At 40.9% G+C, this 24,522-nt stretch overlaps 4 protein-coding genes across 5 annotated transcripts in view; 2 read left to right on the top strand and 2 right to left on the bottom strand.

Annotated features, from left to right (window-relative positions):
- The window catches only part of LOC115811441 (zinc finger protein OZF), an 83,398-nt gene that overhangs the window by 4,301 nt on the left and 54,575 nt on the right, over positions 1–24,522 (bottom strand). The window lies entirely within an intron of this gene.
- dnajc9 (DnaJ (Hsp40) homolog, subfamily C, member 9) lies at positions 843–3,942 on the top strand. Its single transcript, XM_030773639.1, has 6 exons — positions 843–1,092; positions 1,632–1,816; positions 2,011–2,151; positions 2,666–2,920; positions 3,079–3,162; positions 3,289–3,942. The coding sequence occupies exons 2-6, from the start codon at positions 1,643–1,645 to the stop codon at positions 3,400–3,402; spliced, it is 768 nt and encodes a 255-aa protein (XP_030629499.1). The 5' UTR covers positions 843–1,092; positions 1,632–1,642; the 3' UTR covers positions 3,403–3,942.
- Positions 4,213–7,770, bottom strand: nudt13 (nudix (nucleoside diphosphate linked moiety X)-type motif 13). 2 transcript variants are annotated; one of them, XM_030773635.1, is made up of 9 exons: positions 7,502–7,535; positions 6,950–7,046; positions 6,589–6,731; positions 6,338–6,445; positions 6,079–6,185; positions 5,795–5,920; positions 5,558–5,669; positions 4,773–4,927; positions 4,213–4,687 (listed from the first exon to the last, which is right to left on the bottom strand). In XM_030773635.1, the coding sequence occupies exons 2-9, from the start codon at positions 7,027–7,029 to the stop codon at positions 4,487–4,489; spliced, it is 1,032 nt and encodes a 343-aa protein (XP_030629495.1). In that variant the 5' UTR covers positions 7,030–7,046; positions 7,502–7,535; the 3' UTR covers positions 4,213–4,486. The 2 variants fall into 2 exon arrangements, with proteins under 2 accessions (XP_030629495.1, XP_030629496.1); XM_030773636.1 differs by lacking the exons at positions 6,589–6,731; positions 6,950–7,046; positions 7,502–7,535 and adding an exon at positions 7,756–7,770 and having other exon boundaries at positions 6,338–6,461.
- On the top strand, positions 8,733–22,690 carry p4ha1a (prolyl 4-hydroxylase, alpha polypeptide I a). Its single transcript, XM_030773634.1, has 15 exons — positions 8,733–8,801; positions 11,732–11,848; positions 12,225–12,321; positions 12,549–12,700; positions 12,968–13,105; positions 13,343–13,594; positions 14,567–14,769; positions 15,804–15,980; positions 17,907–17,977; positions 20,913–21,012; positions 21,430–21,483; positions 21,669–21,734; positions 21,928–21,996; positions 22,153–22,249; positions 22,463–22,690. Exons 2-15 carry the CDS (start codon positions 11,761–11,763, stop codon positions 22,531–22,533), a joined length of 1,635 nt encoding a protein of 544 aa, XP_030629494.1. The 5' UTR covers positions 8,733–8,801; positions 11,732–11,760; the 3' UTR covers positions 22,534–22,690.

Genomic DNA, 24,522 nt, shown 5'->3' with positions numbered 1-24,522 from the left:
TAACGGGAAATGGGAAAGTCACATGACTTTCAACGTCCGGGTTATCCTCGATAAAAAATAAAAGTCCTGCTATTGTTTTCCCATGATCCTTTATCGTTGATCAGGCGGTGTGAATATCAATAGCTGGGAAGCGGAGATTAGTTACTGTATCACTGGTTACAGTGGGACGCTCCAATCAAGGATATGTGGATGCAAACTCTGAAGAAATAATGTAGCTTTGCAAAACAATCTCATGATCTCAAATAAACAGAATTAACATAGAATTTTGCTTTTTACCTTGCACATTTAAAATACTTTAAAAACATTGTGTATGTTCAGATCTATTGACAGAAAACAGTGGACCACATGTCGTTTTGGGGGAATAGCATACATAAGTTATGAGTACGGTAATTATGCTGCCTGCTTTTATATTTATCATTGTTTGCACTCTTTCCAAAGATGTACAATGTGAGACATAACCCAGTGAAATGTTGTTTCAACAAGTGTTTGTGTTTTTGTATGACCTCAGTACCGTGCATTGAGCAGGGGGCTATTTCAGAGTAAGTAGTAAACCTACTAATAGAAGAGACCTATGGCTTTATTCTCGTAGCAATACAAAGCCATAGGGCTCTTCTATTACGAGGTTTCCTACTTGCTCTTAGTTAACTATCTCTGAGTTTTCGCTAGACCCGCTTTCTGGGACACCCCCAATTTTCGTCTCCTTCTTCGTCCACAAATCGTCATATGATTTCCTTGAATGTGACGCCGCTCCACAGGGGCGCAAGTGACTGAAGTTTTCCAATTGGTTTATAGAGCAGCACCCGCGAACAGCAACAGAATCATGCTTAAACCGGCGCCATCTTTAAAATTTGTCACTTGAGTCAACAGAATCTACTTTACAGGCTGAAGTACAGCACGCTTATATCCTGCTCGCTTCGTTGCTGTGTCCATCTTCAATATATGATTATTACAGAGAGTGAAGAAGTGCTTCATTATGCCTGTTTGATCTGTTAATAGTGCTAACGCTGGATAAACTAGCTGCAGCTAACTGCAGGAACATCGATTTGACACAAGAGCAGGCTATAAAACGCTTTCCATAACGTTCTGATACAGGTAAGGGCATCTAAACAAGGCAACACTTCTATTGATTGTTTTGCATTTCCTTTTACTTGGCCTGTCAAATTTCACTCGGATTATCTTACATGGATTGTTTTCTAGCGACTCCAGAAGAAGCTGGGTTTGAATACGCTCAAATCAACTAGTTGGTGTCATCTTAATGTTTTCAGTTGTAATTCTAATAAGGAAACGTTAATTCGGTGCATTTAATGCATTTTTCTCCAAATAGCTGCCTTTACGACGTGCATTTGTATGACCCCATAGCGTAGTATGGTTTGAGGTAGTCATTTTGCACTCGACTGGTTCACAAGGTAGCTTCTACATATTGGCAAGCTAGTTTATGAAACGGTATCTGTTATCGTTTTTCAGCTAGTGAAACTTAGCTAACTAAGGCTTTACTGGTTAATGAGCCATTTGAAACATATGCTGGTATGTGCTGTTATTCAGTCATATAGCATCATCTTTCTGTTTCAGTCATATTTAAAAACGTTTATTAGCTGAATGTGTAATTACTTGACGTTTATTTTTGACTCAAGAGCATAACACCATGGGCATACTAGAGCAGTGTGAAGAACTCTTCAAGACTTCGAATCTTTACGAGGTTCTTGGCGTCACAAAGGAAGCGGCAGAATCAGAGATCCGACGTGGCTATTATAAGGTGTCACTTCAGGTACATCCCGACAGAGCTCCAGGAGATGAATTAGCGACTAAGAAGTTTCAGGTATGTTTTCTCTCAACTGAAGTGCCCTGCAATGGATATGGTAGTAAGGGTTGTAACCAATCGACAGATCTGCTAGGAGATTATCTGCTTGATTCCATCATGATTTCAAAACTTCAGATTTCTGTTGCAGTTAGACATGCTGTGAATGTAGCCAACGTTTTAAAGATATGTTTATTGGGCTTTTAAAACCTCAGATTCTAGGCAAAGTGTATGCTGTATTGAGTGACAAGGATCAAAGAGCCATTTACGACGAGCAGGGTGTAGTTGAAGAAGAGACGGACTCAATGAATCAAGAACGAAACTGGGAGGAGCACTGGAGGCGGCTATTTCCAAAGGTATTGTAGCTGTTTCTCTCTCTCGCTCATCTACTCTTACAATATAGTGGTATTTACATAACCCAGGAATAAAACCACAGAAATCCAATATCTAATATTACACCAGGGGGGTATTCCAGAAAGCAAGCTTAGTGAAAACTCAGAGTTTGTTAACTCAGAGTAAGTAGTAAACCTCCTAATAGAAGAGCCCTATGGCTTCATTCTCCTAGCAAAACACATCCATAGGGCTCTGATATTAGGATGTTTCCTACTTGCTCTTAGTTAACTAACTCTGGATTTTCATTAAACCTGTTTTCTGGAATACTCCCCAGGAGGCTTTTCTTTTTTTTTTAATGTCCAGGATCCCAACCTGGCATACTCGGCAATGTATAATGATTACATACAAATTCTTGTTTCTAACTAAATAATGAACATTATTTGTTGGTGACAAGATTCTGGCTTGAACACTACATACACTAAATGTCACGTACATTCATTTGAAACGGTGGGTTTGACATGTATTTGGTTGTCACAGATCACTTTACAGGACATCATGGACTTTGAGAAGAAGTACAAGGGCTCAGAGGAGGAGACGCAGGACCTGAGTCGTCTTTACCTGCAGCACGAGGGCGACATGGACAGAATCATGGAATCAGCTTTGTGCTGTAATGTGGAAGATGAGCCACGCATTAAAGACATTTTACAGAGCGCCATCGACGCTGGGGATTTGCCCGCCTACAAAGCTTTCACTCACGAGAGTGCCAAAAAGAAAAATAACCGCAAGAGAAAGGTAGCCAGTTGTTCTTATAGTTCTACTTGTTGTTTCTTGTCTTGGTTTTTTTCGTCATAGTAATGCACTTGATTGATGTTGATCGGTTTGGTCTGTTTTTAGTGTGCATTTTGTGGTATTGTCACTCAGTGGTTTTGTTACTGCTCTGCGTTGTCTAGGCAGAGAAAGAGCGACGGGAGGCTGAGGAGATGCAGAGGGAGATGGGGCTGAACAGTGAGGACAGCCTGGTGGCAATGATCAAAGTAAGACAACCAAACGAGGGATCCTGAAGCCTGCCAAAATTTATGTTCAGTGTCAGTTTACCTAAAATGAAGACTGTCAAGTTTAATTATGTCTATATATATATATATATATTTTTTTTTTTTTAGCAAAGGCAGAAATCCAAAGAGAGCGGCTTTAACTCACTCATCGCAGACCTGGAGGCTAAATACTGCAAGAGTGGAGGAAAGGCTGGGTCTGGAAAACGAGGGAAGAAGAAGTGACTGTAGTTTTCTTTTGACATAATCTGCCTTTTCCACCTACATATTAGGCTGACAATAAAATGGTGAACCTTGGCCACACGAAGTTCGTAAGCCAAATTCTGTTTTATCCGATGTGTGCGAAATGAATTTGTTTTGTATATATTGTCACCTTACCACTGTTTAACATGAATCACCCTAAGGACATCACGATAATAGACTGAGATGTGTGAGCATAATTACACAGTTTGTTTTTGAGGATTGTTGATTTGGAAAAACAACACTTTAAAAAGTGGCACTGCACAACGATCTGAAAGTGGTGTGATTTATACTGACCATACCATTTTTTCAGTTTTGCTGAAAACTCTGCAGTCGTTGATGTCAGAAAGCACTTGATAAACAGGTTGCTTTTGTTTTGATTGTGTTAGGTAAAGTTCTGAAAACGGGAGAACCTGTCAAAATTGCAAGGTCTTATGTACCTAAAACAAAACGGGCTCTGTTCAGTGTATTTTATTTCAACTCACTAATACTCTTTGGAATTTTTGAAAATTGTTTGCATACAATAAATGTTAATAATTTTGTTTAAATTATGTCAGTTATTTGTAGTTAAATAAATATAAGAGTGCACATTTTGTTAACTTCAACCCCAAAAGGTTTGTGCATTGTCTCTTTGAGGCTGTATCAGTGAAATGTTTAAAAGAAGAAAAAAAAGTTCACAATCTGCTGAAAAATCACCTTTATCATATACTGTAGTTTTGTACAAAAATGGTTGGAGGTAGATTCATTATGTCATTAAACCTAAGGCCACACTGTAATTACATTAAATGTATTATTTAGTTTTCAGAATTTTTACAGACTTAATAAGGATTTATATAGTTTAGGTGCTTCACTCCACAGTCTCCTTCACAAACAACAGTGTTCTGTGGCCTGATCTGTCCATATAACAGCTGGTTTGTAGTCATTTCATAAACAATGGCCACAGATCTTACTTTTAAAGTTTTAAAACTTAAAAATCAAGTGACTGGTCTATTTTGTCTGAATAAAGAGGTAAAGCAATACAAACTGTCTACATATCGCCTGGGTAAATTCAGTAAGTTACAGGTCTCTGTTAACTCCGTTTCAATTTTAACTGTTGCTGCTGGGCCCATTCAGAGATGAGTCGATTAGCTATGGCGTAACTCGGTGGGACCCAGAATGTGGGTGGTTCCCCTTTAGGGTTACGTGGTGGTTTCTTCCTCTGAAGAGCCTCTGTAACTTCTTCAAGAGTGAACCAACGAGCGTCATCCAACTCCACCTTATCCACACTGACCTGGAGACAATTACAGCAAATATTAGTGGAGGTGTGCTATCAGCAGTGCCTGAAACAGTAAGCATGCATGTGATGGGAGCATTACCTCGGTTTTGTCTGGGTTAACAGTGGCATGGCAAGCCACCATGAAGGAGCTCTGAGGAAAAGGCCAGTGCTGAGAGCCAGAGTACTGTAGGGACTGAACCTCTAAACCCACCTCCTCCGCTATCTCTCTGTGCACAGTTTCCTCCACAGTTTCACCTGTGCAAGTGAAATCAAATCAATACACCGGGAACAATGCAAAGAGGAACTTTTAAATGCAACTAAATTATGGTATATATCTGTATCTGACTGCAAGTCTTATACATACAAGAGGTAAGTTAATATCACAGCACACGAAAGAGTTATATTAGGTCCTTACTTGTTTCAGGAAGACTCTATGACCTTTTGAAACCCAGCTCCCCCTTTTTCTATCCTTTCATAGCAATCTTTGTGCCAAGTATATCATTGGACATACTTTGCATGTGTGTTTACTTCACTACAGGTGTGTGAGTGCATAATCAGAAGTAGAGGTACTTTATTTTAGCACATACACTGAGCAGTGACCTCTGCATTTAACCCATCCTAACAGCAGCAAGCACACACACACACTATGAGCTAGAAGCAGTGGCCAGCCACCGCCCACTCCAACTCCAGGTCTTTTGGCCAGTGCCTTGGTCAAGGTCACTGACAGGAGTACTAATCCTGTGGTGGGAGGAAACCCAAGCAAACATGGGGAGGACATGCAAACTCCACACAGAAAGGACCTGGGATGGCTGGGATTCAAACCCGGGGCCCTCCTGCTATGAGGCAACGGTGCTGTTATGTGTCTTGTCAAGGTGGAAAACTCACCCATGTCACAGAAACCTGCCAGTGCACTATACATGCCCGGCGGGAAGGTGGCCTGTCGCCCCAACAGACATCTGTTTCCATCTGACACCAGCACAATCACCACTGGTGCCATCTAGAGGTCACCAACAGAAATTATCAACCTATTTCCCAGGAACATGCTAGGTAAATGGCTTTTAATTGTTTAGTATTTTTTAATTTCTTATTAAAATGTTAGTGGGTAATATCAAATACAATTACCATAGGGTAGTAGGTGAAACCACTACTGTGGCACACTCTCTGACTGCCAGACTGGTTTCTGAAAGTGGGCTGTCCAGTGGCACTGCAGAACTTATGGCTCTGGTGCCATCTCAGAAGAGCCTGGCCCTAAAGCACAAAACAAAGTTCTATCAAATAGTATTAGAGGGAACACATACCTGATTCAATCTATATAACATTTTGTCTGATTCAGGTATATACATGATTACAAGATATTTGCATTTCAAGCAAAAAAAAAAAAAAAAAAAAGACTTGAGGGTACGCACTTTGGCAACAAGTGGAGCTTCATGTGCCCTCAACAGAAAGAAGGCTTTCCTAAGATCCACAAAGACCCCTCCACAAAGCTGTTCCACTTCACTTTGCTCTATCTCACCTGCAACAATGACATCATGGGGTTAAAAAATAGAACATTTTACAGTCTGATTCAACTAGAAAGTGTGGACTGAAAGAATATGGTGCATGTCAAACTAAAAATGTGTTTGTTGACTTGAGCTTTCTTGGAAGGAATATGTCTTGAATTCTCACCAAGGTCCAAGGAAAACTGGGCCTCATTTTCTTCAGTGCAGCCAATAAGGACAGACTCATCCACAAGTTGTTTGTCCTTGCCCAACTTCTCCAGAATTCCCTGTACCTCTAAAAGAAGGAGAAACTGATGCATTCACATTCATTCTACCATATGAAATTATCCAGCAGACAGGAACATGATTTTCTATTAGGTTGTGTTTGGGACATGGAGACGCAGCACATAAGTTTCACTAAAGTTTTCTCAATGTTACCTGAGGTCTTTATAGCTGGCATTTGGTATATACCATTTTTGTTCTTCTGCAGCAGTGGGGCAAGTTTGTGATAAAGAAATAAGCTTCCAGACTGCAGTGCTCCTCGACACACTTCATCATCTTCCTTCAGCTTCATCAGATACCTAAGCAAACAGACCGCACAACCCAAACAAGTAGTGAATGTACATCTCATCCCACAAGTAACTAAATACAATATAATACTATGTAGCATTATGTTGTATAACAACCATTTTATGTTTGAGTCAGATGTGTTTTACCCGCATATCCAATATCCAATCACCCACTGGAACTATTTTCATGGCGTAAAGTCATGATAAATACGATTCACCGACACTATTACCTCATCCGGGACACATAGCTGGAGCAGGGTCGGGATATGGTCATTGTAGGCGTGAGAAGCAACTTCAGCGTGTGAAGCATTGTTCAGTGTAGATAGGCTATGAAAGAGTGCAACAGCAGATGTCTGTGGATGACTTTGAAATTCTTGGATCTGAACTCGGCTTAGTATTCACAACAGTCGAGAACACCTCATACTTTTGCAAGCACAATTCTCATGACATTAGTGTTGTTAGTGCTGAGCCATATCTTTCAGGGAATACGTAGTTGTTTAAAAGTAAATCCCATGATCAACATTTTGACAACTAGGTAGGTTCGACGCTAATAAAGAATATGACTGCATCGTACTAACTACAGGCACCGGAGCACTGTGCAGAGACATCAAAAATGGAGGGTGTTTCGTAATTTCAGATCAGTCGTTGGTAAACGTTGAGTGGCGCGTGTCTGATTAACTTTAGAGTACATTCATTGACTGTTATAGTCTAGAAATCTCTGACCTCAGTGATCACATGCAAAATTATAAATGGATTCAACGTCATCGAAAAACAAAACCAACCGTGCTGTCGGCATAGGAGTATCAGGACGAGGTGGGGTGTTCGTTTGCCTTACTTAATGAATGAACTGAAAACAGCGACATAGGTGGTTCTGTCGAGTAGTGCAGCATGCATACACACTGTACTTACATACATACTTACATACTTAAAGTCTATTCAGCCGTAAATAGATTTTGATTTTTCTCTCTCTACCTCAAGAAGACTAAACTAAAGAATGCCAATAATCTTTTGCAGTTGTCTACTCATACATGCGGACATAGACCACGTACATAGATCCTCAGTGTGTGAGTAATTAGGCTAAGTAAGAAACGTTATTTATGTATGGATTTGTTGGAATGAATAAGTTGTCTTTTAACAGAAACGACAGTATACATACAAACAAGTACTGTCAGAGGATTTTCCTCTCTGCCTTTTCCAAAAGTGGAAACACATTCCTTAAATTCCTTAAATTAAGTTTAAAAAAAAATGTTTCACTATCTATCAGGTATCCTCGGACTGGCTTTTGCGTATATCAAGTATTCTTGGAATGGCTTTTACGACTGACAGAATTTTACGTTCTATCTCATAAAGATTCACTGTCTATCATTAGTTTCGCTGAACATTAGGACTGCTCCGACTCGAAATAAAAAAAAGGGAAATTGTCAAGGCTAAGGTCCTGGGGAATTATAGAACATGCTTCTGTATATGTTTTGTAATACCTTAAATATATCATTTCTTAAAATATTAAAATGTAATTTCATGACTGGATAGAGAGTACGACATTCTATTGTCCTGCACTTTGTGGCTGTGAGGGGCAATACTTCCGGTTTGCACAAGGCTGTTGTTGCTGTTTTCAGCTGAAGGGTCGTGAACAGCCTTAAAGTTGCATATACATTGTAGCCTGCAATCTTTGTGTCATTTTGCTGTTTAGAAGATTCTTTTCTGCATCGTCCATTTTTTATCTTGATGTGCAGATGATTTAACGCAAAGCCGTTTGGTTAACATTCACCATTTTAATAATAATAATAATAATGATGATGATGATGATGATGTACAGACTGCAAACAAGACATCACTGCGTTTTATTTTCTCAGTATAAATTGTTACCAATATAAATTATATTAGCCTATTCCAAAACCAACACTCAGTAAATTTCAAATCTTACCACCAGATGGAGCCATCGTAAAGATTTCTTTGAATCGAACATCAGCCTATCAAGCTGACCTTCTTTACCTTACACTAGCATTCTACGTGCGGAGCTGGACTGAACGACTGGATACTAGAAAACTACTAATATCCGACAGCTGGCCAGAATCGAAAAAGGTAACGTACGTGACCTTCTTAGTGTTTACTTACACAGTGTTTTTGCTGGCGATTGTCCTCAGTAGATATGCATTGCCAAGTATGCAGAGGAAGTCTGGAATTTTCCCCAGCGTTAGTCTTAGGTCTCTCAGTGGAAACAGCTTGTTATTGGGTCAAAGCTCTTTTACGCTCTTATTAGCCCTTAGTCTTAAACAAAATTGGTGACATATTTACACAAAGCGTTTATGTCCTCATCGTCAGTTTTGGTATTAGCTTATATGATATTTGTTATTTTCGGGAGATTTCTTTGTACCCGAAAGACATACAGCTATAACTGTTCGGCGAGGTCAGCAATCCATCTTAAAAAGGTGGAAAAGTTTTCATGTTGTCGATTTAAGAAAATGTAGGTACACAGTTGCTCTAGAGGTGTAGCCTATGGCTGTTTTTGTTATTGTCACGTTATTCAACGCAAAAGTAAGGTAAAGGTTTGCTATATGTAGACACACTGTTACAACTGTTTGGATTGTATGAGTTGTAGCAGTAGTGTACTCTATCTTGTATTTATTAGTTCATAGATATGGGCTCAGCAGTTGTGTTTGTATTTGTTACAACATTGTTATTGTGCATCATCCAGCTACAGTTACAACCAAGCAGTTAGCATTTGTTCTATGTATCTCGTCGTCGTGAATTTGAAATCTGAAATCTATGTTTTGCTGGATTAAAATTATGAGGAAACCTGATTTGCTATGCAAATTATTGCTAGTGCCGCTACCCGGAGAGGCTACATAGTTGCACATCGGAAACCTGAACAATACCAGAATGATTAATCACGTTGTGAAACCCTATTCTGTTACAACTTGAGACAGGCTTTTTTTTTTTAGGAAATAACGTAGCTTGATTTACTGGGGGAGGGGCAAGGACGTGGCAGGCACTGCATCTATGGTAAATGTAACATTACAGTAACAGCGTTTTAGTTATACCTCTGTTAAATTCAATTCTTTGAAATGTTAAATGTTATTTTGGCAACTGTCTTGTACAAATGGTTTAGTTCACTTCTTTAGAAAGCTATCAATAAATATATAAACGCAGAGGCATAATAATAATTATTAATAATATGATATGTAAGAACTAGTACAGTAACAAAACTAATAGTGATTCGTGTAGACCACATTATGCAAACGTATTACACTGACTGTGTGATCGAAATAACCCAGAATCAACAGCAGAACATCAGTTTAGTTGTTCATATTGCCTCAAAAATGCCATGAGTAAAGTTAGTAAATTAGCTTGATTCAGTCAAAGCAAAGATCATTTTTTAAGCTATATTTTCAACTAAACTGAATTCATTAAATTTGAAAGTATAACGGTGTTTTCAGAAGACTACTGGCTAAGCCAGTCTGCATGTCTCTACTGGTTTTCCTTGACTGAAAATGGCAGTTATGTCAAATCGCATGGCTTGATCCCATTCCTGTCCTCTGGCTGAGACTGTTTCAAAGTGCAGGACATGAAGAGCCTCAGGATGAAGTTTCATTTCTCAGTGAGCAAAGTGTGAGAAGACTTTCTAGCGCTGCTTTTACAGCCACCGACAAACATTTTGTCCTCGTGGAAAAGAGAACTACATTTGTTTCTCTGTTTTGTTTCTGCCTGATGTAACACCATGACCCTAAGAAACCTTTGGTTGATGTCAAGATAAGTTTTTAATGGTTAAATGCCAAATAATCATGAGATTGTCTGTTCCTTTCTCCAAAATCAGACAGTCTCCCATAGATAGGAAGATCTCCACCCTTAAGCCATCCAGCTCTGCCTTCCCAGTCCTGTTCTCTGCCTCTTGGCTTGAGACACCTCCCTGTTTTTACGTGAAGGCCTTCTTTTACAAATGTGTCAGCTGTTCAGCTGGCTACTTACCAACTCATCCTACACCTGCTGGCTCTCATTAACATGCAGCTGTTTTTCACACCTGAGTGTTTTCACCCCTCAGATGTTAAAATCCAATGCAACCAAAATGATAGCCTGAGGCATTGAAAAGTTATCACAGCTGACAAAAAAAAAAAAAAACAGTTCCCTAAGCTATAGTTTAACTTCCATACTGAGAAAAGATGTCATTCTGCCATTTGGTTTGTCTACACCTACATTTGCTGGGTTAACCAGCATAATCCATTCTTTTGTAGTTGTCTGTGTTGCAGAGCTACAGAAAATTGACTTTAGCCAGTTAAGACAGTAATAACCTGCTTAGTATTGGCACAATTTCACCGGAGTCATTCGAGGCCCGGCTGCCTTTGATTTACCGAGCAGCAGTGCTTTCTTAGTTACAGGGACAGTTTTTCAAACTACAACGAGCAGCTAATGGGGAAATAGTTGTTCAGCGAGGTGTGTGAATATTAGCTCGAGTTACTCACTGGTGTTTTATATTAACTAATTGAGGGCAGTGGTGAATGAATGGTGCCGTGCTGGTTTCGCAGTGAGCCGGTGTCAGACTATACAGGCATGCAGAGCCAGGGAGTATTGAAAAGTCCCAGTGGCATTCCTTGTTTGTCTAGCTTTTCAGACAAAGAGCAGCGACAGCCAAGCAGCATTCTCTGTTAGGCCGTGTTCACCCAGGCAGACAAGCCTGCTGAGATACTTCTGTTGGCTCTTTTGATCCCTTTTATTTCTCAACCCCAGAAAGAAAAGGCAACAAAAAAAAAAGAAAAGAAAAATATTTTTCAAGTGTTTTACCTATCCATCAGATATGACTGTTTGATGCTTTTAACGCCCAATCAGTGAGCGAATTCTACCGGTGATTCGTCATTGGCTGGTCTTTTTCTCTGCCAGTTTGTGTTTTGCTATGACATACATTACTCTTTCATCGACTTACCTAGGACGTGATGTATCCAGAATCCTAGATGTTGTTACCGCCTGAAGTCTGAGTAAAGATTGATCATGATAGTCTCGTGTCTTTTTTCCCTACTCAGTGTGGAGTCGTGTCATTGGCTGGCTGAAGATGGATGTGCGGCATGTTTGCTGCGTGTTAGTCACCAGCTGTCTGCTCCTCTCATCATCAGCTCATAATGACTTCTTCACCTCCATCGGTCAGTATCTCCGTCTCTTTCAAGTGCTGCAGTAGCTACACTTTTCTTCAGGTCTCACTCTCTAACTCACTAAACTGAAGCTCTGACGGGAATCAGTTGAGCCCCCTTCAGATTTATCTGTCTACGCTGCAGGACTTTTGGTCAACTTAAATGAACTGTCAACAGCGTTCATGACCAGATTCAAAAAAGACAAGATGACCCTCACATCTCTGTTATCCATTCAAAAATGCTAATTTGTTAGCCGTTCATCTGTCATGTCCAATCAACTCAGATGCTAGATTGTGTCTGTGTGTGTTCATTGTCCTTGCTGAATTTGCTTCTGTGTCATTGTCTCTGTCATTGTCCTCATATCCCCTCTCCTGTGCCCTCTGTGCAGGTCAGATGACTGATCTGTTGTTCACAGAGAAGGATCTGGTGGCCTCATTGAAAGACTACATTAAAGCAGAGGAGAGTAAACTGGAGCAGGTCAAGCAGTAAGTGGCATAGTAAGGTTAACTGTCACAATGTAGTGAATATAATAAGCCCACTGGGCCTGGCCATAAGGCTCAGACAACTGGTGCTTGTTCCTTTTCATTACTGTTGAACATTATCCAAAAAACATGCACAGAGATAACGACAGAGCATTGATAATATGAATATTGTGTGTGTGCGTGTATGTGTGCTCGTGTGTGTGTGTGTGTGTGTGTGTGTGTTTGCTCAGATGGGCAGAGAAACTTGATGCCCTAACTGCCATTGCAACACAAGATCCTGAGGGTTTCTTGGGCCACCCAGTGAATGCATTCAAACTGATGAAGAGACTCAATACAGAATGGGGTGACGTGGAGGACCTGGTCCTCAAAGACATGTCTGATGGTCAGTTCTTCAACTATTTTGACCACAACCACTGCAGTGTTATCTTGTATTGGGGAAAAAAAAACGTATTGCTCCAAGTGGTTCCTTTTCTTCAGGAGTTATTCTGTTACTGAACAGTTTCAGCATTGTTTATTACTGTAAATTGTCATCATACTATACTAAAATGTCATCATAGCACCCATAGCACAGATCTACGAAACATAATTAAACTTGTCAAAGACAGTGATTAAGATTCAGTCCTGTATTTCTTCATTTGACCCTGTGCAGGGTTCATCTCAAATTTGACCATTCAGCGGCAGCATTTCCCCAACGATGAGGACCAGACAGGTGCGGCTAAAGCCCTGCTCAGATTACAGGACACCTATCAGCTGGACACAAACGCAATCTCTACAGGAGATCTGCCCGGTGAGAGTCCTGATGAGAAGGAAAAGAAAGGGGTGGTGTGTGGGTGTGTGTGTGTGTGTATGTGTGTGAATGTGAGTGTGTGGTTCAGAGAGTAGGGCTAAGGAAGAAGTATTTGGGTTGCTCTCGTAGTATGAGTTAATAGGAGGTCATAGCAGAGGAAATGTTATAGATATTCAGTCACTCAGCAGTGTTGGAGGGGGGGAAAATCCTTAATTTTGTCTTTTTATATGTTCTCAGGTACTGACTCAGGTTTGCCATATAAGAGTACTCTGACCGTGGAGGACTGTTTTGAGCTGGGGAAAATTGCCTACTCTGAGACAGACTATTACCACACCGAACTGTGGATGGCCCAGGCTCTTAAGCAACTGGATGAGGGCGAGGATTCAAGCGTTGATGTAGTGACTGTCCTGGACTATCTCAGCTACTCTGTCTACCAGCAAGGAGAACTAGAGAGGGCTTTGGAGTATACAAAGAGACTGCTTGCACTGGGTCTGTCTGTATTTTAAAACAACGTTTCACAATTTTCAGTCACAGTACACACTGCAAACTTACAACATCTTATGGCATACCACATTCTCAGTTACAGACAGAAGTTGCCACAACAGTCAGAGAAACAACCAACAGATTTGTGTGCGTAACATCATCAGGAAAAGCAAACCGTCTTATGCCCTTTTCGGGATAGGAAGGATTTAGTATTGATTGTAACGACAACACCCGATTCTGTGAGCAAGGTTTATTCATTTTGCCCGTTTAGCCCAAAATAACCCAGAAAATCTTTATTTTTTCGTGGTACACCTGAATTTGCCTGATAGCACTGTTCTAAGACATTAGCACCACGTCTTCATTCTAAAGCCATACTCTTAATAGATTACTTCCCTGCACAATGCTATGCTTTTTCTTATCCACAGAAGCCATTGCAGGTTACACTTAGATTGCTCCTATATGATAAATCCTTACAATATACTGATAATGGAGAATGCCTGAAGGTTTATTATGATCTGGTGCATATAAACAGTCATAAGCACTCGTGCTGTCTTTTAATGCCCTGTGACAGACAATGTGACTCTTTATAACTGCAGGTCGTTAGTGAAGTGAACCCACATGGTTAGACTGGCCACACAGAGTTACCTTCAGGGTTACCTGTTCAGTAATGATAAGGGATGTAGTCCTTGAGAAAAAAATTGCTCGGCAGATTCAGTCCATGGACGGGAGATGTACGTAAACACTCACTAGGATGTGACAAAAAGTTCTCATTCCATGCATTTCCACTTCCGTTATTTTCCGGAGAGAAATTTGTCAAGACAGATGTAGCTCTCCGCAACACCAAGAGAATAAGATCCGTACCAAAATGATTAGTCTTCATGAATCCACTGTGTTTGTTGCGTGTGTATTCTTTTTGCTCTTTTTTTTTCTCTCTCTCCCTGTAAATGCGTGTAATCCATAACATATTTCCCACTGCAGATCCTGAACACCAGCGAGCCAACGGTAACCTCAGATACTTTGAGTACCAGCTATCAAAGCAAAGGAAGGCAGAGAAGGAGCAGAGTGGGACGGAGGAGGACTTAAAGGAGAGAAGAGACAAGAGAGCCGTCGCCAGGAAGAAAGACTACCTCCCCGAGAGGGACAGGTATGAGAAGCTCTGTCGGGGAGAAGGAGTCAAGCTGGTAAGTGGCTCAAAATACGTTTTATGATAAATGAAGATACGCAAAGCTGGGGGGGGGGGGGGGGTCGTAAATTTTTAATGCAACCTATTGCATGCCCTCTTGGAGTTTACTTGGAGTTTGCTGGAGCTTTGCTATGAGCAAAATTGGTTTACAAGAGAACTTCCTCACCCACAAGTTCAGTAAATTCAAAAAGACTATAAAGATGACCCCCAAAAGGTCAGATTGATCTGGGGGGGTTTTTTTATTGTTTGTTTGTCTGTCTGTGTATTTGTTTTGTTTTGTTTTAAACAGGATGGGTTTTTTTTTCTTATGACCGAAAATGGTTTAAATACTTGTCATAAGAGAGAAATACTTGTGTTATCCCACATGAATCATTGTAGAGTCTGAGCTATGCGTTGTTGGTCAGCAGACAACACTGGCGGTTTAAGAGAACTGAATTCTTATAATATCAGAATGTCTTCTTCCACTCTTAGGCTGCTCTGTCTTTGTCTAGTCCCTTTTAGCCATTCCACAGTATGTGGGTTGTCTTTTTTCACTGTGTTTAGATATGGGGTGGAGGCCTGTGCATGCGTGCGTGCGTGCGTGCGTTCTGTGAATCATATCAGGAAGAATCCAAAGATTTGCCTCGCTCCAGTTCTGTTTCAGAATACTTACCAATTTGGGATCAGCTCTCTGCCTCTGTCCTAATCTGATCTGCCCCAGGCCAGAGAATGAAAGTGTGCTGGATCAGTCGAATAGAGATAGAACAACCAGATTGCATCACTGCTATACCTTTCTGTGAGCAGTTAGTGAGTGGTTCTTACAGCTAAACGTTCTGTATGCAGCTTTAGGGTCAACAGTGTAAATGAACCCCACTCGCAATAAGTGAGTTTTAATTAAGCCTGTATCTCCTCTCAGTGATTCATGTCCAGATTCTGAGCTCTGAGTAGGTGTTTCATGCTAAAGGGATTCACGCTTTGAGTTTGTTAGCATTAGTGATTTAAAGATGTGGGAATGGATGTACAGTTTTTAAGTCTCTATCACACCCTCCACAGACTCCACGCAGACAGAGTCGTCTGTTCTGTCGTTACTTTGACAACAGCAGGCATCCGCGTTATCTGCTAGGACCAGTGAAGCAAGAGGACGAATGGGACCGTCCGCGCATCGTCCGTTACCACGATATCATTTCTGAGAAAGAAATGGAGAAGATCAAAGAGTTAGCCAAACCTAGGGTGAGTTCAGCTTCACGAACAAAGCAGTTTGTTTGGCGTTTGTGTTAACCGTTGATGGTATTTACTCATTCATAAAACTTTACCATGATTTAGCATATTAACAATCTGAGCCTTGTTTCCCAAAAGCATTCTAAATTTAAGCTGTTCATGAAGGTAATCTTAAGAGGCATTTTTTGTTTGCAAAGCGGCTCCCAAAGTCATCTTTAGATGAAAAGCTGTTGTAAACCATCGCCAATCTGTGAGTGCCTTGAACTGTTCTTGAAAATCCAAACGCATCATGTGATGGAGAAATATCACATACATTATTACAGATGTTGATCATTAAACAAGCTCATTTTATTTGTCAAGGTCATTTGTTATTACATGTTTATTTGTATTTGACTTATGTCTGTTTGTAAAGTAGACTCACAGATGGTAATGGTATGATGATTTTGTGTGAAATTTTCCTTGTTCCTCATACTTATCAGTTCATCTCCAGCTGAAAGATGGACCTAAGCCACCTTCTATTCCTCTGAAGTATCGCTTCCAGAAATGCATATAAAAAAAATAATAATAACAAACCCTCTGAAGATTGCATTAAACCCTCTTAAGAGCTAAGATTGATCGTCATTGGGAAACAAGGTCAGATTTTTACTCAGGGAAAAAAAAACAAGTAAATGAAAGCTACATAGCTGACGAAATTCCCTCTAATTTTCTTATCTGTGATAGTGTAGATAAAGTCCAAGCCCAAACAAAACATTATCACGATCAGAGTCAGAGACTTTGGTTGTGTGATACAGGTTTTTTTTTTTTCTAATCCTCCTGGCAGACACACCCAGCACTCAACATCTGACATCTCAGTCTGCTCCTACGTCCCTGCTCCTGCTAATCAAAGGCTTGATAAGGAGCTGTCGTGTTCGAGCATTTTATAAGATCAAACAAGTGCAGTGCCGTTGGCCTCCAGGAACAGTATTATAAGCTACACTCTAAAATGACATAATTAACTTGAAACTAATTAATGTCTTTGATTGGATCACGTAAGTGTTAGCGATTAAAGTCATGCTAGCTTCGTGCAAACTTAAATTAATAACATTACACAACTTGACACAATTCAGTCAAGATAATGAATTTGGGTACGATTTTCTCGTAGAGTTAAATGACATTTTACTTATCTCAGTCTGACAAACGCTGAAAGTTTCTGTGGTGGTAAAGTTTTATGAATAATGCTCACTCTGCTTTACCTTTCTGTATGTGGCCGGTGCATGTGCTGATTGTCGTGTCATTGTACGTGCTTTTGTACTGTGTTACCCTGCGGAAGGCCGACCTGTATTTAAGGAGATCGCTCAGTGTCAGTGGCTGGGTGCATAGGAAGCTATCGTGAGATGACTTACGTAGACAGTCTTTTGGAAGAACACTTAACTGGAAAAGATATCCTATACAGAATGAATTAGTGCAAATGACAGCTAATGAAAGGAGGTCATTCAGTGCAGTTTCAAGCCTTATTAAATTAAAATATTTGGATGCAAATCCAATTGTAAACTTGTAAACATTATGCAAACCCAATGATTTTATTAAAGCAGGGGAAACTGACTAATTTATTTTGTTAATTATTTCAGTCTGCGCAAACTCATTTACTTGATTCAGTCAGGATAATGATTGTAAAGTTAACAACTAGATTATTTGATATACCTTGATAATTCTTATTGGTATGTTATATGTAGTTTCTAAAAAAAAAAAAATAAGTCTCTGCGTTTGGTGGTGGGAATGTCTTCTGGACTGCAGAGGAACTCGTAGAATTGTACACAAGAGTTTATCCTGTTTTTCATTAGACTTACTGTATACTTTAGATGTAAAAATTACTGAGGTTTCTTAGTGTAGTGCTGCAGTGGTTGGGCATGACTGCGGTTGCCATGTAACTCGTCTCCTCTCGGCCGGTTGGCTCCACAGCTGCACCGAGCCACCATCTCCAACCCCATTACTGGTGTGCTGGAGACGGCCGAATACCGCGTCAGCAAGAGGTAAGCCTACAGGCCTGGAGCTCTGCCAGTCACTGTGTCCCGCCTCCTAACTGCATGCTTGGACAGCAGCTTTAACAAGAACACGAACAGAAAGAGGGATGACAGTGCTCAGTCAATGCCATCAAAACAAAATTTATAAAACATGACAAATCCTTTAACCAGTTCCGTTTGAGATTAGTTTATATCAACATCACTTTCAAAAAGTGAATTACTATTAAATATTCTTGTCTAGTGAATGTACTCTCAGCTAATAAATGTAGTGAACTGCATTATGAGCGGATGGATGTCAGCGAGGTCCTTTTCTGGTTGAGCAAAATGTTTGCAGTGAAGTGCACGGGTCATCCCTGTTTGTTTGGCTGTTCTTTTTGAGGGTGCTGTCACCGCGTTAACACTGTGGAGGTACAGACGCACAGCTATAATCAAAAGACAGTTCCCACAGACTCCTAAGCAGCCCAGCCATGGCAGATGCTTCTCAGCGAGTCTGAGATGGACCCTAGATCAAACCCTCACCTGACTGAATGGTCCACAGATTAGTGATCAGAGAGCCCAGTCTGAATGATGCCTTCAGGGTTACAACTCTGAAATGGGCATGGCATTAGCAAGTAGTGACACGCTTTCTCCTCCCTTTTATTTCTCAATCCCTTGCATCTCTGTCTTTCGCTCTTTCTCTCTCTCTCTCTCTCTCTCTCTCTCTCTCTCTCTCTCTCTCTCTCTCTCTCTCTCTCTCCCTCCCTCTCTTTCTCTCTTTATCCTGTCATCTCTCACTCTACCTGCTCTTTAGCTCAGGCGTGCTACCGTGCATGACCCTCAAACAGGGAAACTCACCACGGCCCAGTACAGAGTCTCAAAGAGGTAAGGGCTCAAAGATGATTGGTTGAAAGCTCAGGAATCATGCATCCCTGTCTGTTAAGTTTACCTGCCCTGAATGGGAGCTGTATGTGAATCTCCAATGAACCCTTTCCCATATAATCGGCCATTTTAACAGTCCTCATCGATCCCTGCCTCACAGCTCCAAACTTCTTAGACTGTCATTGCAGTGTAACTGCTCCATCTACCAGTGTTATAAACATAATGCAGGTCATTTAGTGACAGTGATCTGATTGCCAAACCTGTAGTAGAGCATTCTGTTAGATTTTTTTTACCTTGCAAGACACAATGTGCAGGAGGTTTCCATCTTCTCTTCAGGAGACAAGTGTTGGTCAAGTCAGACATAAGTCATTGTTTAACAAGGGAAAAATAACCCTCTAGTAAAAATTCCTTCCCCTACAGATGTGTTTAAAGAAAGGAAAAGCTGGGTGCTAATGTGAATTATTGACAAGTGGGTAAAGAAGTAGTACATGTGTGGACTTAAAGACTGAAGAGGCACTTTTGCTATTTACCAGATCTCTTTATGCATGTAGTGCCCTCTAGTGGACAAAGACAGACTCACAGTGTCTCACAGTCCTGCACATTAAACTATAATCTGTTCAGCTCTGATGTGTGGTGAATACCACCCAGTTTGATCTTCATAAAACTTCCAGATGGGCAGAAACAACAGGCAGATTTTTTGTGTAGTCGTCCAATATCCTCTTCTGCTGCCCCATTTGCTCAAATTTCCTTGTTTGTGTACTTCCGTAAAGTACACCTAGGATGATGAAAGCATATGCAGTGTATTGTGGAATACGGTTACTGAGGCCAGAGCGTTGGTTATTGTCTGGCTGACAGATGATGTCACTGTTTTACCGTAGTTATGCACTGGGGCCAATTTCTCTCCATAGTCACATCGCTGCCAGACCTTTGCTCTCCAACATGATTGCACTTAGATAATGTACAAACAATAAGCCATTCTGAAAAATGAATCCATCTGTCATTGGAGCAATCACTCAACAGAAAACTGATATTGCTGTCCTAAGACAGGCATAATACCATAACAAAGGTGACATAACAAAGAAAATATGCAGTCGAAACAGATTATTAAACACAGATGTTTATTATAGGCCTTGAAAATGATCTGAAACTAAGTCTCATGTGGATGAGTTTCCATGTCTGTGGATGTGGAATAAAAGCATGGATCTGAAGGGCACCCAGCATCTGATACTGCTTAGTCAATATCTGACTTATAACAAATTCATTAATCTTACATCCAATCCCACTCAAGTGTATATAAACTTGACTCCCTCTTAGACTGTACTGTTACGGACTAATCCTGTCTATTGTTACGGACTAGCAGATATAGCAGATAGTGAAGGGGTTATTTCTGTTCTAGCAAACCATTTTATAGTGAAGCAATATTAACAAAATCCATATGGTGCAAAAAACTGTGGAGATTAGCGTTTGCTGTCACTCTGAAGTATTTGTGTCTGTGTGGAGAGACAGCAGGCTTGTGTTGCACACATAATTTTTTACTAAGAGATTTTTTTATGTTATGGGGGGTGGGGGGGGGGGGGGGGGTTTGGTCCACTAAGTGATGTTGAAGAGTTCTTCCAGAAATGAAGTCACGCTTGGGTGTAACCTGTTTGTTTGACCTTTGTATGGTTATGATTTGACAGTTGATAAGGAAAGGCATCTAAGCATAATAAAATAAATAACTAGGCCAGAGTCCTTTATCAGGCTAAAGGTATGTTAACAGAAACTCCCTGGCAGCTTGAGATTCTGTGTCTGACGCTCACCTCTATCGTTCATCCTTAATAAGTGCCTGTCGCATGCTCATAGGATCTCTAACCATGACTACCATGCATTTAATATTGCTTTGTTCAGTTACCAAACTCATCTTACCTGGAGGTTTACTGTAGTCACTTATCGCCCATACGTCACTCACACGTAGACGGTGTTATTTATGACCTGAGAACAAAAGGCATGTGGATGTTTGTTTTTTTGACATTTCGTCTAAGCTCTGCTGCGTGGTGACTTTGTCCGCTGTGTTCTTACGGCCAAATGATCATGTGTGTGATCTCAGTGCATGGCTGGCAGCGTACGAGCATCCCGTGGTGGACCGTGTAAATCAGCGCATAGAGGACATCACTGGGCTGGACGTCACTACTGCAGAGGAGTTACAGGTGACGGGATGATACATGTCTGTGGTATAAGACTGGATGATACATGTCTGTGGTATAAGACTGGATGATACATGTCTGTGGTATAAGACTGGATGATACATGTCTGTGGTATAAGACTGGATGGTACATGTCTGTGGTATAAGACTGGATGGTACATGTCTGTGGTATAAGACTGGATGGTACATGTCTGTGGGTTTAGAACGATGGGTGGCTTTCCTAATGGAATGTGGTAATAAAGAATGCAGAATGCATGGAGTGAAGAGCTCTCTGTGTGTGTGTGTGTGTGTGTGTGTGTGTTCTGAGTAAAAATGAGAGAGAATCTATTTGTCAGGACTTTAATTGCTATGCCCTTTTACCTGGCACACCCATCATTACTGTTGGCGTCTGACTCCCTGGCTCTCTCCTCTGGTCCTTCAGGTAGCCAACTATGGTGTGGGAGGCCAGTACGAGCCACACTTCGACTTTGGCCGGGTAAACAAAGAATTGTCCTTTCCAGAAACAGTGTGTGTCTTTAGACTGTGAGCAGATCAAATGAGTGCTCGTAGACGCCTTAGATACATAGGCAGTGCTGCTGCTGTTTTGTCTGGATTGTTTCTAATATGTGATCTTTATTTTGTCTCACACCCGGACACACTGTCCCTTCTCTCCGTCATTAGAAAGATGAACCGGATGCCTTTAAAGAGCTGGGCACAGGGAATCGCATCGCCACATGGCTGTTCTACGTGAGTGCTTCCACCGCAGATTTTACCCATCAAAACGATTTTTTTTTTTTATATCCCCCCCCCCCCATCCTCGTCTTTCATTTTCTCTGCACTGTTTGTTTTATTGAGTCAGAGGAGAAAACAGAAGAGAGAAAGCCTTCTCTCTGTAGTTAAAAACAACAGATGATGTGTTACTCACTCTTTCCGTGTGCAGATGAGCGATGTAGCAGCAGGGGGCGCCACAGTCTTTCCAGAAGTAGGAGCTGCAGTAAGACCAATGAAGGTAAAAGACACACGAGTGTCTCTGTTTTTGTCTGTCTTCTTACCTCTGTGCATATTAGAAGTTAGGTTTTATGACATGGCATGTCTCTTCTTCTGCTTCACGAAACAGGGCGAAAAAAACAAAAAAACAATGCTTTTACATAATTGTGTTGTTTAGGGTTCAGCCGTATTCTGGTATAACCTGTTTCCCAGCGGAGAAGGAGACTACAGTACGAGACATGCAGCCTGCCCAGTACTAGTTGGAAACAAGTGGGGTTAGTTTCCAGTACTTTCTCCCAGCTCCCTCCACTACAACTACATCACAGCTTTTAATTAAGCACAACCTTCCAAAACACCAGACAAATAATGTGGCTTTGCTACACCGTTGTACCCTTGTCGTTGAATATATACCACCATTCTCGTTTTTCTTGATACTTGTAAGATTGTGATGACTTATTTGGTGCATCTGTTACTATCTCTTTCTCTAGTTTCAAATAAGTGGATCCATGAACGTGGCCAAGAATTCAGACGACCTTGCAACCTTGAGGAAACAGATTGATCAAAGAAGCACAACTCGCCTTCTTTCTCCTATTCGCCCCCTCTTTTTTCATGCTCTTCTTCACTTTCTGAGACTGCCGAACATCCCCCTTCTCCTGAACTGGGTGGGCGAAGAGTTTTCAGGTGTTTGCTAAGACCGCAGAGCTGTTGTCACACAGTTTCCATATCGTTCACTTCCATGAGCCGGGCTTAACACATTTCTTTTTTTCTTTTTATGGTGTGTTTGAATGTATGTACGTGTGTTGGCTGATTGTTTTTATGGAGTCTCTCAGTGCCTTTTGCCATAGTCTTTACACACCATGCCTACGTATGTGTGAAATCAAGTTTCTTCACTGCACTACACAAAGGTGTTTAGGATGTCTTATATTAACGCCATGTCGGTTTTAGGCTTAACTCATGACTTTTATGTAACGTCATCATATCACCAGGACAAACACACCTCCTGTCTGCCAAAATGCCAAACCTTTATCTCCATAACTGTCAGTGGGGCCTGCAAATTCAAACACTCCTCCTTCCCATTGTACCAGCAGTAAAGGAGATTTCGCCATTTGGTTAAAAAATTAATAGGGACAGCTTTATTTCTGCCACACCATTATCTAGATACCAAAAGAATTGAAGAATTGAAATTGCAGCTGTGGAGGCTTAACATCACAGATTTTGTTGAATAAGAACACTCCTTTCAGTCAGTCTCAGTGTGAGTCAGAGACCTCACTGATTTGGCTTCAGTTCACAGATCTGTTAAGTCAGTCAATGTTTTATCTCTAAATCAACATGCCACCCAGTTGCATCTACAGGTCTGACTTACTTAGCTTGCATCGCTCATTACATATTACCTACTTTGCATTTTTGATTTGAGTCACTTTATATGATCCATTGTGTCTGAAGTCAGCACAGCTAAAGAGACTGAACAGATGAGCAGCATTGGAATGGCAGTTAGAATACATCTAAAGTTGTGCTACAACTGTCAGGATATGTTCTTTGGTCTCTGTAGGATTTTTTCAGGCACCTTGTGCTGCTGCTGTATTTGTGCCTGTGTATGTGTGTGTGTGTAATAGAGAGAGAGAGAGCAGAGGAGAGATAATTAGGATTAAGACAGTGATTATCCTCAGATCACTCCAGGATCGCTGACTGCGGTTCTTGTGTGTATTGGCAGTTGCAGTTTCACTCTCCCTCAGCGCTTTATCAGGGTTTCCTCACATGGCCCTACCATTTCAGCACTGAGGTCATTGACATGAGCACAAACAGATAAACATGCATTCTGTATATTTAAAGCCAGAGGTACAGTATGTGCCCTGCCCCCCTGCCCCCCTGCCCCCCCCAATCCTCCGCCCCTTTCCCTTAGTCAGTGTAGTATGACTAGTTACATAAGACATTTTAGGCTGCAAACCAGCAGTAAGACATACAAATTAAGCTAAGTTGCATGACTGCTTTGATCAAGTAATGCAAATGTTTTGATAAAAGCACTGCATACGGTATGTACAGCAAAGTGCCTGATTTGGGGTCAGGGGCCTAAGAGAACAGGAGACGGGCAGATTTTGGCTTGGGCATCTATCAGCCTTGTCAACTTCAGCATTACTTTTGGATATTAGAGCTAACACTAGATCATCCTACTTTCTCTCCTAAAGAGCCTTACTCCACTCCACTCTGTAGACCTCCTCACACTGAAACTCCTCCTCATGGTTTCTATCTGCTGATCTAATAACATTAGAACATATCGTTATTTATGTCCTCTGATATCCAGTCTTTTTTTTTTTTTTTTTTTTAATTTGAGTATTCCTTCATAAAATGTGGAGGTATGTTTTGTATGTGTGAATCATGTGTTTTCTACAGAATTAAAATTTAACGTTACATCTAAGAAAACAGTTTTCTTTCATTTTGTCATTCTTTGAAGGTAAAGGCGGTTACAATTTGCCAGCATTTGCTGAAGAGTCTACATGACCTTTTTGCACTCTACATGCAGTTATATGTTTCACATGCTCAGTCACAGTGG

Source organism: Chanos chanos, chromosome 5 (genome assembly GCF_902362185.1).
Source record: "Chanos chanos chromosome 5, fChaCha1.1, whole genome shotgun sequence".
In the NCBI taxonomy this organism is placed as follows: Eukaryota; Metazoa; Chordata; class Actinopteri; order Gonorynchiformes; family Chanidae; genus Chanos; species Chanos chanos.
Note: the sequence above shows the minus strand (reverse complement) of the source record. Positions and strands in the feature narration are given on the sequence as shown.